Below are 16,559 nucleotides of genomic sequence, written 5' to 3'. Positions count from 1 at the left end.
GGAGAGCAGAGGCCCCGGTTGTGGGGTGTCCCCGGGGGTCTGTGTGATGGGGGAGAGCAGAGGCCCCGGTTGTGGGGTGTCCCCGGGGGTCTGTGCGGAGAGGGAGAGCAGAGGCCCCGGTTGTGGGGTRTCCCYGGGGGTCTGTGTGRKGRGGGAGAGCAGAGGCCCYGGTTGTGGGGTGTCCCCGGGGGTCTGTGGGGGAGATGGAGAGGAAGGTCTGCATTTTGGGGGGTGTCTCAGCAGTGGCTGGGGGCAGTTAGGCCAGCAGGCGAAGGGCAGTGGGGTTGGAGCTACCTTGGTGGAGTTGCTGCCTCAGGGTGCAGAGTTAGGGGGCAGGGTGGCATTTGGGCCATTTCGTGGTAGCCTTGGGCCTTTTCTTGGGGATTGGGGCTGCACTTTCCAGAGGGAGGGAGAGGTGCTCCTGCTGGGAGTAGGTTTCCCTAGGTGTGGGACCTTCCCGGCGTTTGCAGGCGCTGCCTGTTGGTCTCGGAGCCTCTGAGTAGGGAGGGCAGTGGAGCCCCAAAGCGGCAGCTGGCTGGAGGGCCCTGGCACCGATGCCTTTGCCGGCTGCTCTGTAGGTGGCTTCGGCAGCACGAGTCCGTGGAGAAGCTCAACATGCACGCCATCCTGAGCGCCTCCGCGGGCCAGGAGCAGCTCCTCACAGAGCTGCTCGTCAGCTACGCCAAGGTGAGCCCTGGCTGCCCGTCTCCTAGGGAGAGCACCCAGTGATGATCCCGGGGCCAGGCTGGGCCTGATCCCTGCTGCCTAAGGCCCGGTCTGGTACTCCAGCCCCATTCCTTTTGGCGAGGAAGCGTTTGCTGGGGAGGGTCCTGCTTTTTTCCTCTGCCCGGCTACATGTGAGGCAGGCTTTTCCCACCTGAGAAACGTGTCCTGGCTACTTGTGGTTTGCCCTTCCCGGCCGCTACTGGCATTGCAGTCTTGATATTGTTCCCTGGATTGCTTCTTTGTCTTTGGCAGTCATGAATTGCAAAGTCAGGAGGGATGTTTTAATGTGACCTGCATTAAGCAAGGCCCTGGGTGGGTGCTCCAGTGACCCCTGTGCCAGCCCTTGCCCTCAAGCTGGGATTGTCTTTTGGACAATGTTATGCAATCGTGGAATAAACTGCCGATGGTGAGGAATCTGATCTATATTTCTGGCAAAGTTATTGACTGCTGGTTTGCCATCGCTGCTTTTTTAAAAAAAATTAAAAGACAAGCTGTGGTATTTCTACTTGTTGGTCTCTGGTTCCTCTCTGGATTTTGTTTTGTTATCCTAATTCTCTCACCCCCCTCCCAAGTTACAGTTCTCTGCCCTATATCCAGGCTGTCTCAGTCCCAAAACATCCTGGGATGCATCAGCAGGTCCTGGTGGCCTGCTTCTGCCCGTTGCTCAGTGACTCCTTTCCCCGCCCCGTTTGTAAGCCTAGAAGCTATTTCTGCCATCTGGTCTCTGAGGCCAATGACTGGCGGTGAAAAGCTGTTGATTTCTGAGCTAGACGGATACAAAGACTGTGTGCTTGCAGGCTGCCTTCCTCCCTGACGTCACTTGGAAGCCTGCACAGTTGAACGTTGGCAATAAAACTGCATCCCTTTTCAAGTGCGACTGTTGCGTTGGGAAATAGATAGTAGATGTGCTGCCTGGGCCCTGCCTGATGTACCCGCTGGGCTCCTCCTGCTCGTGTGATAGCCAGGGAAGCAAGCTGCTGCTTCCCTTGCCGCTGTAGCAGCATGTGCTGTGAAGGAAAGGCTCAGAAATTGGTGGGGTAACAAACCAAACCGTTTGGTGCTGCATCACGTGCCCCAGGACTGAAACAGCCACGAGGTGCTGGGCACAGCCTGGCCCATGTGTCTAGCGCTGCTCTGAAAGGCTTCACTCCCCCATCCCTCCCTCTCTAGATTCCCGTTCTCATTGGGGAGCTGATCTCTGTGGAGATCTGGAAGCACAAGATCTTTCCTGTGCTGTGCCGGCTGGAAGACTTCAAACCAACGAGCACCTTTCCCATCTACGTGGTGGTGAGTAGGGGAGGCTGTGGGAACAGGCTGTCGTTAGAGAGCCGAGCGTGTGGTGGGCATTGCCCTGTAGGGGGTAAAAAGCCTGTTCGGATGGGAAGAGCTGAAGAGCCAGGGCAGGCAGGAGGTGCTGGGCTCTGCGAGGACAGGAGGCAGAGGACTTGGCCAGCTTGTCTGTGGTAAAATGGCCTCAGTCATTCGCAGCTTTCCTGAGAATCCCGCACAGCTTGATGCTCTGAACATTTCTGCCAGGTCTGAAATGCAGTTCTTTAGCAGTACGTAGTAAAAGGAAACTACAGTTAGGAAAAGAAATGGAGTGATATCGCTTTCCCCTGAAACTACAGGAGAGTTGGGCAAGCAGCAGAATTCATTCACTAGCCTGGAATCTGGGCAGACACTGCTATACTTTAATAACTCCCTGGGCTGAGAAGCTGCTGTGGACACTGTGACACAGTGGGAAGCACCTGCTTTCCCAAAGCCAAGAGCAACAAGCTTGTGTCCGTTGTGGTTCCCTACCTGTTGGTTAACAGTCCCTGCAGCTGGTGCTCGTTTTGGCTGGTACAGTCTAACGCAGCCTCTAGGATTTTGACAGGCTCCCTTATGTTCTTACTTTGCAGCCAGGAGAAGCTCTTCAATTGCAGCGTCCCTGGGAAAATACAGCCTGCACTGAGAAGTGCCACCAATCCAGTCTAATCCTACACCCTCCTTCCAGCGGGATGCAAAGCCCTTTGGGAGGAAGACTGGGCCCTCTTCCTCACTGATGCTCTGCAGCTCCCTGAATCACAGCACTTACTTCTGACAGGTTCTTCTGTGCTCCCTGCCTGTGACGCAGGGCAGGGGGAGATACTGGACACGACACTGTGTCCTCCCTGCCTGGGGAAGGGCACGGAGCAGGATCCTGCGGGCAGGCTGTGCTGTGAGTCGGTGTGTCCCTGAACAGCGGTGATCCTGGCTCAGGGCCCTGCTGGGGGCTGTCTTCACGCCCCCAGAGGGACAGGGAGCCCAGATCCAGCAGAGCTCGGATGCAGGCAGGGCTGGCACCCCGGACCCCCTGCCTAATTGCAAACGGGCTTGCGGGAGCTGCAGGCCCTCCGGTGGTGCTAGGTGCAGCTAAAGCCTTGTTCGGAGGCAGAGCTGCACTCCTGGCTTGCAGCTCCTATTTTACTTGGCGCTACTCTGGCTCCCAAACAGCACTAACCCTGCTGGCACTTGCCCTTCTGAGCACTGTTTTTCTCTGGTGCCTCTAACACAAGCACTCACTGGGTTTACATGCCTCGGGGTTAAAAAAAATGGTGGCTTTTCTCTTTCTGAGCTTCTGAGAGCAGCAGTTCCTTGGGCCATTCTTGGCAAGGGAATGATCTCAGGAACTTGGCTGCCCGATGCAGGGATGCAGCTCTTGAGCTACGACAAATCTGCCCAAAGCTGGGAAACATTACCCTGTTCTCAGTCTGGGGTAACATCTTCCTGGGGAAAGGTAGTTTCTTCACTGGACAGCTGTTTGTCTGCAGCATTGCCTCAGGGCAGTTTTCTCATGGTTCCTAGCCTCAGGAAAACTCTGTTCACACTGCCCTGGTCCCAGTGGGGCTGAGCGCAGAGCAACAGCTCAGAGCACTGTCCCATCTCAGTGCGCTTGCGCTGTAGTGCAGAAACAGAGGCCTGGAGGGCCTGGTCCCCACGCAACAGGCTCCAGATGCATCCTTGGAGCAGTGCTTTGGCTGCAGCAAACACTGCCTGCCAGGGAATGTGGCTTCTGAAGACTATGGTTCTGTATTAGAGTGTTATATTATTATAGTGATGTTATGATATGGACATGGACTGTATTAAATAGAGTTTTGCAAGTTACTTCAGCTGAATTTGGCTCTTGAACCAGGCTTTTGGCCATAACTATATAAGCAGCTTTTTAGAAGAACCCTGCTCCCAGTCCCATTGCCTGTGTCCTTGGATGCTGGTGACTGCTCCACTCCATTACCTCACTCTTGCCATTTTGCTCCCTCAGCTGCATCATGAAGCTTCCATCATTAACCTCTTGGAGACAGTGTTTTTTTACAAGGTAAGAGGCATGTTTAGCTCTCTTTAGTCTAGAGCCCCTGGGGATGGGAGGTCGTAGCTGTGATTTCAGGTGACTGTGGGGTGCCACCATCTCACCCCAAGAGTTTCACTTTGAGACTGTGTTACGTGGGCAGAGAACCAGCTCCAGGCCCAGCAGTGTTCTCAGCCTCTTTTTGCCACTGTAGAAAAGACAAAGATGAGAGAGGGGAAATGTGCTTTTAAGATAACCCAGGCAACCTTCGCCTTCTGTGAGCCCGGCCCAAGAGCTGGGCTTGTTCTGTGTGGCTCTGAAAGTCATCCTGTGAGGGGATGGCCCTCTGTGAAACTCTTGCTGTTGTGAAGGAGATCTGTGAGTCGGCAGAGGACAGCATTCTGGATCTGATTGATTACTGCCACCGAAAACTGACCCTGCTCGCAGCTCGGAGTGCGAACGGACAGATAGTGACCCAGGAGGAGCTCCATCCCACGGCTCTGGCCAGTCCATCATCCATGCAGGTGAGGAAAAAATACTGTAGCTTGTTGGGACGTGTGTGTGACAGAGGAGGTGGACAGCCTGAAGAGGCTGCGGTTACAGGCACAGAGGGGCCTTCCTATGGAGAATCCCTTAGCTGCGACATTGGCACCTCTCACCCATCTCCAAGGGAGTCTGGGGTTAGCTGCGCCAGCAGCTCAGCATGGAGAGGCTGCGTGCTCTTCCCTTCATCCCTCAACGACGCTTCAGCCCCAACTTGCGACAGTGCCAGCTTGAGGCCTCACTTCATACAGTGTGAATTTGGAGCTGGCACTCTGACCTGGGGGAGCCCTGGAGAGTCAAAACTGAGGCAAAGTATTCAGTGCCGTCATTTGGCATTTGCTGTTGCTCTTGAAAGCTGCATGGTTACATCTCCCTAGAGCTGCCTGCCTTGTGAGACCGCCTGAGCTCAGGCAGCCCCTGGAGCCAGCCAGGATTAACCATGAGAGTGCTCTCTCTTTAGATCTGCGTGTGATGTGACTGGGTATCAGCCTAAAGCATTTCCCGCCAACTTCCAAAACCCTCTGAGAAATACCTCATCTGTATGTGGTCTGGGCCAGCTGCGAACCCAGAGCTGTTCCCAGTCGGTGTTTCAGGGCTGCTCTTGCACACATCTTTCTGGTGTGAGAGCTCTCTGTGCTTCTGGGACTTTGCTTCTCAGTGCCTAAAGTTTTCTCCTTAAACTGCATCATGAAGACTGTCTGAAAGAGTGAATTTAAAGTGATAGTCTGCAAGCTTGGCAGTATCTCCCTGCATTGCGTCCATCCTTTGGCTTGCTGCCCAAGCATGTGCTCCTTTTCCAGAAAAGGGAAGGAAGTGGAGGGCTTCTGAGCACAATAGGGATGTTTTCCAGGAAATGTTTTCCCAGCTGGGGGGTCTCTGTTAGTGCTTTGACTGACTAAAGGAAGAATGATCTTTCTTCACTAATACGTTTCTGAAAAGTGCTTGTCTCCGAGGAACCTGGTTTCCTCTGATTCATTCCGGTCTCTGCTAACTCTTTGTACAATAACCCCATGCTAAACAACTGTTCATGGCCTCTCCGGTGTTGTGGAGCCTGTTGTCCTTTATGTCTGTGTACTGTGGCAGCCCCTGGAGCAGGATGCCCAATGCTATCACTCAGAGGCACAGACAAAAGGCAGCATTAAGGGAGCAGAGATAAGGTTTGGATACCGGCAGGAGCTGTGGGAAACCAGGGCTCCTTTGGGCATCATCACGAGCACTAATGTCTCAGTGTGGGAGTTCGGAAAGCGAGGTGGTGACACGTGGGAGGGGAAGAGTCCCAAAGGCTCTCTTGGAAATGTGTGGGGCAGCTGGCACAGGGAGAGGTATTCTCACCGCAGGAATTTGGAAGGGAACTGTTGCAGTGGAGTTCTACAGGAATACAAGCAGGGTAAGATGGGAGTTGCTGAAGTTGGCGCTTTGCACATGGAGATGTGAGCTGACGAGCATTCGAGACTGGAGAAGGGAGGCTCTGTTTGGGCCAGGAAGAACAAATTGGCACCTCTCAGCCTAGACATCGTGATGGTCTCAAAAGAGGCTGAGTCAGAGGATGTTCAGGCTGTTAGCCTGAGTGCATGGAGGAGGGATGTGGTGTCCGCGCTGACTGGGAAATGTGGGAGGCTGGGTAGACAGAGAGCTCAGTGTGGCTGTGGGCTGGGACAGCCACAGGGAGATCTAGTTGGATGTAAGCAAGCTGGAGGGCAGAGGCAGGTCTAGGAGAGGTGGAGGTAGTTCCGCAGCTGCTCCAGGGCCAAGTTTCTCCCCACCTTCCCCAGGCTCCTCTGTCGATCTGCCTCGGCCTTACATGGTTCTGCAGGGACAAGGGCCGCAAGGTGATCCGGGAAGGGGAGGGAGGAGCAGTCTGAAACTGGCCTTTTCTCAGGGGGTGTGAGGACTGCTGTGGTGGGTCTGCGTGTTCAGGGTGCTGTTCTGGGTGGGGGTCAGGGCTGGGTGTATGCCCTGCACAGTGGCGCTGCTGCCACGCGTGGCCTGTTGAGGTTTGGGAGATGAGGGACAAGTAACCATGGGCAGCAAGYGCTTCTGTCCCTGCCCTGGCAAACAGGCAGTGCTGTCACAGTTGACATGGGAGCAGAGTCTGCTTCACAGGATTTTCTCCCCAGTCTGTGGCTACTGTTGCGCAGCCAGTGAGCTGCCTCCTTGTAGCTTTTCAGAAACAGGGCCTGAAATCCAGAGTCTGTGCTTACCTCTCCGCAGGAGCTGCAGAAGCAGGCGGAGACGATGGAGTTTGAGATTTCCCTGAAGGCCCTGTCTGTGCTGCGATTCATCACTGACCAGGTGGACAGGTAGGTGCCCAGGAGCGCCAGAGGACACACACCAACCTCTCACTTTGAGTTTCCTCTGGGGTGGCAGCCCTGCTAGGCCCAGACCTCTTTCAGCAGCTGGCTGTATCAGTGGTGGTGGTGGTGGCACTGCACCTCGGGAGGCGAATGCAGCAGTCCACCCTGCTCTGTGGTACTTGTGGGAACCCAGAGCTGTTCTGACTGTTATTGTGTTTTTCCTGCCTCTCTTGGGAAGCAAATGATATAAACGCTCCCAGTTGCCTGGGGGAGTGTTTGTATCTGTTCTGGCATTTGTCTGAGAGCCATTTCACCCCTCCTGTTTTATCTCCAGTTTGCCCCTGAGTGCACTGACACGGATGCTGAACACCCACAACCTGCCCTGCCTCCTTGTCGAGCTGGTGGAGCATTGCCCGTGGAGCTGCCGCGAAGCAGGTAGCGATCGTGTCCCACACTACAGTACCTGAAGTGCTGTGGTGTCTTGCTGGGGCCTGCATCTACAGATGGATCTTCTGTAGGAGCACTTGCAGAAAGCTGCTCTCCTTCTAACCTTCTTTCCAGCCTTTTTCCCTTGCTCGCGTCTAGTGCTCCCTGCCTGGAGCGTGTCAGCAGCTGCAGCACGGCTGGACTGAGGGGACTAGCAGCAATCCCAAAAGCCGATCCCTGTACAGGGCTTTGTCTCATCCAAACTGATCATGGCTAGGACAGGAGCAGGAGTCTAGCACATCCACCAGCCCTACCTGTTCCTCTAAGGAGTCACATTCCAGACACAGAAAGACAAGGGCAGCTTAAAAACACCAGTTTATCACCTCCCTCTCCCTGGAAGGAGCCAGCCAGACTTGCCTTCCAAAGAGATGCAACAGTCTCAAGCCCAGTGAAATGCAAGCTTGGAGACTGATGGGCAGAGTTGGGCTATCTGTCTGCCCTAGTGCTCAGTGACTCATGGCTGAACATGACCATGGTGGTAGCACCTACGTAGGCAGTCTCAACTTGTCTGTACCTTTCTGGAACAGTGAAAAGACTTGGAGCCCAGACATGGGCTCTTCCAAGCAGCAAACCGGTTGCCCTGAAGCTGCTGGTTGTTGAGCTTCACTCCTGCCAAGGGCCTCTGATCAGGTTGTATGTTCCCTGCCTTCTCACAGCAGCCCTGTCCCATTGCCTGTGCCATCAGCCCTGCGTCCTGCACCTCCGCAGCCAGGTCTGTCCCCAGGCAGTCCCTGTGCCCTGCCCCAGTCTCCTTGCTGCACCCCTTGGAGCAGCTGTGCAGTGGGGGGGCACAGTCCCCTTTCTTGGGCCTGCCCGTAGAGCGTGTTCCCAAGTGTAGACAGGGCCCCCAGGGACTCCCCAGGGCCCTGACCTGCGGCTGTCTTGGGCACAGCAGACCAGGGTGCGCAAGGATACCATGTCCTGCAGTGCTGCCTTTCCCAGCCGAGCCCATCTGGATGGGGAATTGGGGCACGTGTGGGCTGCAATGCCAGGGAGCCCTGCAATGGCTCAGGCCTTCCTGGCACTCGCGGGCCCCCCGTGTGGGGGAGAGCAGCTGTCTGCGCTGTGCATGGGTGCTCCAAGCAGCGTGTGGGGCAGTGCTGTGGGGTCTGCGCCCTGCTGGGGCCCGACTTGCAGAGTGGGGCGGCTGGCCAGCTGTGCGGCCTGGAGCGTGGGAACCGGCGTGCCCCACTGCAGCCCTTGCGAGGGGAAAGGGCCTCACTAGGGGGTTCACAGCACGGGCGAGGAAGGAAGAGCTGCTGGGAAGCACACAGCTCTGCGTCTGCCGAGAGGAGCCCAGCTGGATGTGGGAGCTCTCCTTCTTCCTCCAGCCAGGAAATGCATCCCTTCTCCCTGTGTGCTTGGGGTGTCAGAGGGACCTTTGATCCAGGGCTCTGAGGCAGGGACTGGGAAGAAACAAAAGTGCAAAGGCATTTCCACGCTGTGCAGATACAGGGCTGCATCCTCCCTCGTCCCCCAGAGCAACACAGTAGTTCTTGGAGCTTGTTTTGTCACTTTGGTTATGTTCATGCTACTTCTGGCTTTCATTGACAGCAGAACCTCAGGAAGAACAGGTATTGGTCATGCTGGTATCCCAAAACAGCCCTGCCTCTGCATCTAATGCACGTCCAGCAGCCCCTCTGCTGCTGTGGCCTGGGCTCCTTGCTGTCTGCTAGTACCCCCTCCTTCTTGGTCGGGAACAGAGGGTGATATCACAGAGATTTTTTTCAGTTCATTTTACAGCCCTATTGCTTTAATACATATTCTTTATGCTTTTTGTGCTCTTTAAGATATTGAATGTCTCAGTATCAAGAAGGCTACTATGCTTAGCAAAGGGATGGGGAAACTGAGGCAAGCAGAGAGAGGGGGGCTTACCTGTGCCAGAGTAAGGAATTGAGCCTAGGCCAGCATCCCCGCCTCTGAGCTATCTTTTCTCAGGCAGCTCTCTCTGTCCCTGGAGCAGCATGTTGTTCTGTCCCTCAGGCAAGCTCAAGAAGTTTGAGAATGGAGCGTGGCATGTGGTGCCCCCTGAAGACCAGGTGAAGATGACCAAACTCGATGGGCAGGTGTGGCTCGCCCTCTACAACCTGCTGCTCAGCCCTGAATGCCGGCGCAAATATCACTTTGATGGCTTCAATAAGAGCCAGCTCCTCAAGGTAGGCTGCTACAGCCACGTGGACCACAGGTCCTGCAGCACAGGGTAGGACCTTGCCAGTGCTAGGCACCTCTGGGCATCTCCCCATCACAAGCTGATGGGTTCTCACTGTGGTGCTGGACCCCAGGTGGGCTCTCTGGGGGCCAGTAATGAGAGCAGTAGGATCTGACCCCCTGCCAGCAGTGGCAAAGCTTGTGTCTGCCTGTGCCTCCCTTGGGACCCCCATGTGGAGCTCCGCCAGTGCCCYACAGATCGCTGCTCTTGCAGTACTGGACCCCCTGCACACACAGATGCCTCTTTCTCCCCAGACCCTGGTAACTCAGCTCAGGCTCCCTTATCTCAGCCTCCCTCAGTTCACTCTTCTCTTCCCCTCCCTGGCTGCAGCTCCGTGCGTTCCTGACAGATGTCCTTCTTGACCAGCTACCCAACCTGGTGGAGATGCAGAGATTTCTGAGCCAGCTAGCAGTGACAGAGCCAGCTCCCCCCAAAAAGGATCTCGTCCTGGAGCAGGTATCCCATTTCATTTGGTTCTTCCTTCATCTCTCCAGCTGCTCTGGTTCAAGCCTGGTAGCTCCCAACCCCCTTTTCCTACCACCAAGGGCCAAGCACTCGTTTCACTCTTATACCCCTCACTGACAGCTCCTGTTGGCTTCCCCTTCCTCCTCAAACTTCTCCTACCCCTCTGGACAGCCCTCCTTCCTGCTACAGCTGTGGCCGAGCGGGGAGGAAGGCAGTCACAGCTAGTGGCAAAAATGCAGGGTTATAAACAGCTGTCGAGATTGCATTAAATCTTTGGGGTGGTGGCTGCATGGACCAGAGACAACTGCTTGCTTTGACAATTAACTCTTTGTTAAGCATTTGTTGTTGTTTCCCTGCTAAATTCTGGAGTTCCCTAGGAAGAGTCCCTCTTACAGCCCTGGCCTGGGGCTGCTTGGCACACTGCATACAGAAGAATGCCAAGAAAGTGGTCTGATGGTAGAAGCTGCAGTCAAACCGATCCCTGTTGATGTCTGGGGCTCAGGAGCTGGGCCCTGAGGGCTTTCAAACAACACAGGCTCCTTGTTTTGTTTTGTTTTAATCTATTCAGTGGTAAATTCTGGAGAAAAGTGTTTTTATCACCTTCTCATGGGTTGAAATTATGTGTATGTGTCAGGAAGAGGGCAGAGCTATACAGAGGCATCTGAAAAGAGCTGGGACAGTGGAGGCTCTTTTAGCTGGAGCTGCGGGGAGGCTCTCACGCTTGCTCCCTGGAGCAATGGGGAGGTCCAGCAGCTGCTCTGGCTGCGTGTTGCCCTCGGCTCGGCTGGAGGGGTGGCTCAGGAGGAGGGTGCCGTGTCCAGATGGGGAGCCGGCTGAGGCTGGCCTGGAGGCATGGCCTGCGCCCGGGAGCTGGGGCTGGGGCAAGGCTGCAAACTGTGAAGCCAAGCGGTCGGCGCTGAGGATTGCAGAGTGGAGGTGGTTATGGATTTGCTCCATGTGCCCCTGGCTCAGCTTCCAGCAAGTCAGTGGGACAGGGCAGGCGGCTGTCACACTAGGGACCTTGTCCAGCCCTTGACCAGGCTCCTGCCCTTCTTCCGTCTCTTGCCTTTTGTGCTTGTGTTGCTCCTGCGTCCGCCAAGGACTGGGGCTCAGCACTGCAGGCAGGGAGAGCCAGCTGGAAGCGCACACATGGGCTCCATACTCTGCCCAGCGAGCAGTGAACTCACTCGCTGTCACTGAGCCAAGCCAAGAAAAGGCCTTTTTCCATTCAACTTCTTACAGAGCAGCTCTCCTCCCCTTCCAGGCCTGGCTATTTTTACTCTACTAGAGATGCCAGCGCTGTTTGAAGCGGCATCTTCCCCTCCAGAGCCTGAACTCCAGGTGCTGCTCTTGGCTGGTGCTTTCCCTTTCACACTGACCAGCCCTTCTCCTGGTGTTTGTGTTCAGGGAAGTGATGAGTGGAAAAATCTGCTCAGGCAAAAGGCTCTGGAGCACTGGGTTCAAGTTGCTGCCTGAGCCGCAGCTCACCAGAGCAGTGAGATCACAGGGCTTTCTGTTTGGGATCCCAGGCCTCGTGGCTGAACTCTTGCTCCCAACCAGATCCTGAAGGCTTTGGCTTGTTTCATCTGAATGCTTAGTGCCTCTGCTTGGCGAATGGGTCTGCCAGAAGGCTTCTGCCTCCCTTTTTCTGGGCTGGGGACTCTGAGAGAGCACTGCGGATGTAGGGGAGGCACAGCAGCGCAGGAGGCGCAGCATCTGCAGAGCATCTGCAGTAGCCAGGTGCCCCAGCACCATCACCCAGCTGGCACACAGGGCTCATCTCCTCTCAGAGACCTGGACACAGAGCCTTTTCCAAAGCTAGGCACTTCCATCTGCATTCCTGGGGGTACGTGCTCCTTGTGCCTTGGGCAAGCTGCTCCCCTGTCCCCAGCTTGCCCCTGTACCACAGCATGTTAGAGCTGACTGTGACCACCGCTTCCTCACTGCTCCGGCTCTCCCAACAGGTTCCTGTCGTCTGGGACCACATTCTCAAGAAGAACGCAGGGAAGTGGGAGGCCATTGCCAAGCACCAGGTGAAGCGCATGTTCAGCCCTACCGAGGAGGAGCTGAAATTCCAGGCACGCAGGTAAGGCTGTGGCCCATCTCGGCCCATTCTCCTGCCACCTGCACACAGGACACTCAGGGTGGCCAGTGTCCCAGTTAGCAGGGGCTGGAGCTCAGCATGGGGGGAACGGATACCGACCAGGGGGAGAGCTGGGAGCAGAGCAGGGTCAGCCTGTCTCCTCGGTGGCAGGACGCAGCCAGGACGGCTCGTTGTTCGATGGCAGTCCCTGTGGGCGGCCTCACCCCCTTTCTGCCCGACGCAGGTGGGCCCAGACGTACAGCCTGGACATGATGGAGGCTCTCATCCCCGACAAGCCCAGATGCAGGGTGTGCGGCTCAGAGGCGGCTAAGCGGTGCTCTCGCTGCCGGAACGAGTGGTACTGCACACGGTAAGGGGTCCTGCTGCCCCAGTGCCTCGCTGCTCCCCAGAGCACTGCAGATCAGAGCGGAGGGGGCTGTGAAAGGGCCAAGGGAAGCCAGCCGGTTGTCAGGCTCCCAGCTGCTGCCTGGAGCCTTGCCTCCCCTGGGAGATGTGCAGGGATTTGCGTCCCGAGAGGATGCAAAGCGCTGATCTGAGCAGGGTTCCCCGAGGTGTGCAGGGGTTTTACTCTGGTTCCAAGAGGTGCCACCACTGAAGCACTGGCAGCTCTGCTCAGCGCCGCTGGGTCTCCGCTTGCCGTGTGCCTCTCCGAGTCTTGTGGCAGGGCCGTCATGCCAAGACGGTGGTGGTGGGGATGCTGGCAAGTGTTGTGCTGGTGCTGCGGGGTGCCGAGCTGACTATCTGGGTGTCTGCCAACCCACAACAAGAGCAGCAGCAGCAGACCCCATGCTCCCGGCTATGTGGTGACACTGTCTCCGTCCCCTGGGCCTTGGGGGGCACGAGCAGGGCACGTGGTGTGCAAGTCAGTGCCCAAGGCTCCCTGGGTGCGGGCAGGGGGCTGGGACATGGCAACTGTGTCCGTGGCACTACGTTAAATGCTCTCTAATCCTGAACCATCTAGCAAGGTCTGGCCATGGCTATATCGTTAAACTCTTTTAACCCCCAGGACTGGGGGCTGTATCCGAAAAGCCTGCTGGGCTAGGGCTATGGCCATGACAAATGCTGGGCAGTGCCAGGGACTCCCTGGGAGAGCAGACGGTGGCTGAGGCCAACAGCAGGGCCATGCTTCTGGCAACAGAGCAGTGTTGGTGGCAGGGTTTGCTCCTTGTCACTGGTCAGCTCGCTAGGATGGGCAAGGCCCTGCGTTCCCGCTTGAGTAGGGGGCACCCCGGTTCGAGGCAGAGCCGGCCCAGCCCCTGAGCAGCGGCGTTCCCCTCTGCAGGGAGTGCCAGGTCCAGCACTGGCAGAAGCACAAGACAGCCTGCAACCTGGTGGCTGAGGCGCCAAAGCAAGCGGACGACCTGAAAGCGTAGCTGTGATTGGAGTCCAGCCTGGGCCTTGGAGAGGTAGAGATTTCCCCTGCAAGCAGCCCAGCTAACAGGAGAAGCGAGCAAAGGTCCCTAGTTACAGCCCCTTGGGCCTGGGGCGCGCCAGGCTTCTGGGGCAGCAGCAGGAGGGTGGTGGGAGACACAGTAGTATCTCCAGTCAAGGTGCCGGGAGCTGGGGAGCGTCCAGGAGGGTGACACAGGGCAGTTCTTGCAGCCACCCTCCTGGCCTTGCACCCGCTTTAGCGAGATGTGGGCTCACCCCAGTCCTGCCCCCGTCCGTCACCACCAGCATAGGGTGCTCCAGCCCTGGCTTGTCCAGCTGAGGGCCCTCACTAACTCGTTGGGACGTTGCCTGCTCGGAACAGGAACTACTTAGCACGCTGCATGTGGAAGGCACATCTCAACCTCAGAGCATTATCTGGTGAAAGAAATAGCAAACTGCTTGCTGCTTCAGTCACCTGGCGCCCTGCACAAGGCAGGTCTGCCCAACCGTCTGCGCTTCCCCGCCAGCGATGCTCAAAGCGCTCCTCTCTGCTCTGCAGCGCAGCAAGCAACCGCTGCAGGTGCCTCGCAGAGGCCCCATCCTCCCACCTACTGCTCCAGGTGCCCCAGAAACGCTCTCCGAGCTTGGAGGGTGGCAGCAGCAGGGCCCCTCACCAGGCTCAGCCTCTCCTGTCCCCACTGCACTGCCTTCTCCCAGGAACAGCAGGAGTGTTTGTGCACCCCACAGGCCTTCAGCTCCCTCCTGCATCTCCTGCCACACACGGGCTGAAGATGATAAACCACTTCCTCCCCTGCCTCGTGCTTGTGGGGTGGTTTGTGTGTCAGTTTTTACCCTGTGCAAACAAAAAAAGAAATCCCAGAGAACCCCAAACCCAGCAAATGACATTGTGGCTACCGAAATGGCCAAGCCCTCTCTGGCCAGGGTCTGTGCTTGTCCCTGCACTGAGCTCCAGAGGGGCCGGGGGGGAGGGACACGGCCCCTTACCATCTCTTAGCTGTCAGCCACTGTCATTAGAGCAGCGGGGGGGAAGGGAGGCAGAGGAAGTGGTTAGCACGAGGACCTCGCTGCAATAAAGCAGATGAGTTTCTTGGGGTTTTGTCATCTGCCATCTCGCAGGCTCCGAGGAAGATGCCCCCTCTCTGCTTTCACAAACAGCACCATTCACAGTAGGGTACCTGGCAAGGGCACGCGCTGTCAGCCCCCGCCCCTGCTCCCGCAGCCGGCGCGTGCCGGTGGACTCGTGCCCTGCCTGTGCCTGGGATGCGCCGTGAGCCACCCTGCCCGTCCCAGGCTCGCCCGTGCATGGCCTGCGCCCTGCTACCTCGGGCCGTGGGGGCAGAGGTCAGCAGGAGCCGTGGCTGGCGCACCCCCCCGCAAGCCTGACTCTCAGCCGCGTCCCCACGAGGATCGGGGACCCCAGCACTATTGCTGCCCTTCCTGAGCGCACAGGAGGAGCCGAACACGTGGCAGCAGCTGGCACTACCCAGGGCAGGGATATGTGTCTCCTTTTCCGATGGGGTGGCTGAGACAGCCAAAGCACTGGCGAGGCCATACCCCCACTTCTGAGAAAGCGGTGACGTCTTGGAGCAGCTGGCGAGGCTTGGAGGTGCTGCCACTAACGGGCCTGTCCCCCCACCCCCACCCCCCCACCGCTGTGGGACTGCAGGAGTGGGCAGGAAACCGTCTCGGAGGTAACGGGCAGCCTCAGGCCTGCGGGGCCCCTCCGCGCTCGCGGAGAGCAGCATCGCAGCGAGCGAGCCGTGTTTCCGCGTGGCGACAGGAAGCCTTTGGGCAGCCCACAGCAGCTCCTCGCCCCGAGTCTTGGGCTGGTTGCTCCCAGCAGCCCGGCCCAAACAGCGTGGCAGGGCGAGCAGAGCAAAAACCCCAACCCCAACACGTGAAAGAGGTTCTCCGCAGCCTGCAGAGCTAAGGGGGGCCAAGGGCTCGAGGCATTGGGACTTACTGCCCCTCTCTGTGCCCACCCTGCCGCCCCGGCAGCGCCCAGGACCCTTGCATGGAGCCACGCTGGCGGGGAGCTGAGCTCCGTGGCTCCACACTGCCCCTTCCCAAGGAGGAAGCGTGGCTCGGCAAGCCGGAGGTCACTGTCCTGGTAACAACGCGGAAAGGGTTACGACTGCGCTCCCGGCCGCAGGCGAAAGCGTCTCCCACGGCAGCATTCTTGCAAACGCTGCCGGGAGGAGCGCTAGGGCCTGGCACTACCCTGTCCCTCTTCCCCACCCTGTGGCTGCCAGTGTGCCAGCCTCACCGTGGCTGCCCACGCTGGGCACGCTCGCGTGACCCCGCTGACAGCGTTCAGGTGCCCAGGGGAGGCAGGTGGAGGGCTCGCGAGGATGGCGATTCCCAGGAGCACAGTCTGCGCTGCAGGACCTCTGCAAGGTCTTGGTGCGAGACGGCCGTGCGTCCAGCACGCCAAGCCCAAGCAGGGCCGCAGCCCCGGGCTCCAGCACTCGGCTAATTCTCATCAGGTGTAAGAAGGCAGTTTGCCAAGTGCTGCTCCCAAGTGCCGGTATCCTCTACCTGCTTTGCCGTGGGGAAACTGAGGCACAGCGTGAGGCTGCCTTGGCCCGGAGGAAAGGCCTCAGCCCCGGGTGCCGGCTCTCCCGGAGCTGCCCCGGGCCAGGGGAACGCAGCTTGCAGGCAAGGTGGGAGCGGGGCCCCCACGGGACGTGGGGGGGGCCGTGCCACCCCCTCAGCGATGACCACTCCCGGGGCCTCCCCTCCCAGGGAACAGCTCTGCCAGCCACACGCATCCCCCCCCCCGCCGAGGTGGCCCCTCGCTGGCGGCTTCTGGGTGTCCCCCCGCCAGCCTGGCCCCCCTCTCCGTGCTCACCCCGCCGGGGCCGGGGCCGGCCGCCGCGGCGGGGAGCAGCACCGCGGCCCCAGGCAGGCTGCCAGCGGGCTCGGCCGGCGCCCCTTGCCGGGAGGCCCCGGGAAGCCAGCGGGGGCTCAGTCCCGGCCCCTCCGGCCGGGCCGGCAGCCGGGGCTGGGGCCGGGCTCCCGGGTCCTCCCTTCCGG

The 16,559-nt window shown here is 58.2% G+C and overlaps 3 protein-coding genes across 5 annotated transcripts in view; all 3 read left to right on the top strand.

The window, feature by feature from the left end:
• NPRL2 (NPR2 like, GATOR1 complex subunit) overlaps positions 1-1,231 on the top strand; it is a 6,808-nt gene extending 5,577 nt beyond the window's left edge. Inside the window, exon 12 of the mRNA XM_026080265.1 lies at positions 579-1,231. The gene's annotated coding sequence lies outside the window, so the exon portion shown is untranslated. The remainder of the gene's footprint in view (positions 1-578) is intronic.
• Positions 7-14,317, top strand: ZMYND10 (zinc finger MYND-type containing 10). Of its 3 annotated transcripts, none has more exons than XM_026080263.1 (12): positions 7-687; positions 1,897-2,013; positions 4,007-4,060; positions 4,402-4,554; positions 6,785-6,873; positions 7,202-7,302; positions 9,337-9,509; positions 9,893-10,018; positions 11,992-12,113; positions 12,355-12,480; positions 13,414-13,537; positions 14,062-14,317. In XM_026080263.1, exons 1-11 carry the CDS (start codon positions 616-618, stop codon positions 13,502-13,504), a joined length of 1,224 nt encoding a protein of 407 aa, XP_025936048.1. In that variant the 5' UTR covers positions 7-615; the 3' UTR covers positions 13,505-13,537; positions 14,062-14,317. The 3 variants fall into 3 exon arrangements, with proteins under 3 accessions (XP_025936048.1, XP_025936047.1, XP_025936046.1); XM_026080262.1 differs by having other exon boundaries at positions 13,885-14,317; XM_026080261.1 differs by having other exon boundaries at positions 13,414-14,317.
• Positions 14,318-14,421: 104 nt separating this feature from the next.
• RASSF1 (Ras association domain family member 1) overlaps positions 14,422-16,559 on the top strand; it is a 10,050-nt gene continuing 7,912 nt past the window's right edge. The window contains exon 1 of the mRNA XM_026080259.1: positions 14,422-14,445. Within this exon, the coding sequence (XP_025936044.1) occupies positions 14,422-14,445 (24 nt within the window). The remainder of the gene's footprint in view (positions 14,446-16,559) is intronic.

The sequence above is a fragment of the Apteryx rowi genome, unplaced genomic scaffold, assembly GCF_003343035.1.
Source record: "Apteryx rowi isolate R43461 unplaced genomic scaffold, aptRow1 scaffold_513, whole genome shotgun sequence".
Lineage (NCBI taxonomy): Eukaryota > Metazoa > Chordata > Aves > Apterygiformes > Apterygidae > Apteryx > Apteryx rowi.
The sequence above is the reverse complement of the archived record's forward strand: the minus strand, read 5'-3'. Positions and strand labels throughout refer to the sequence as shown.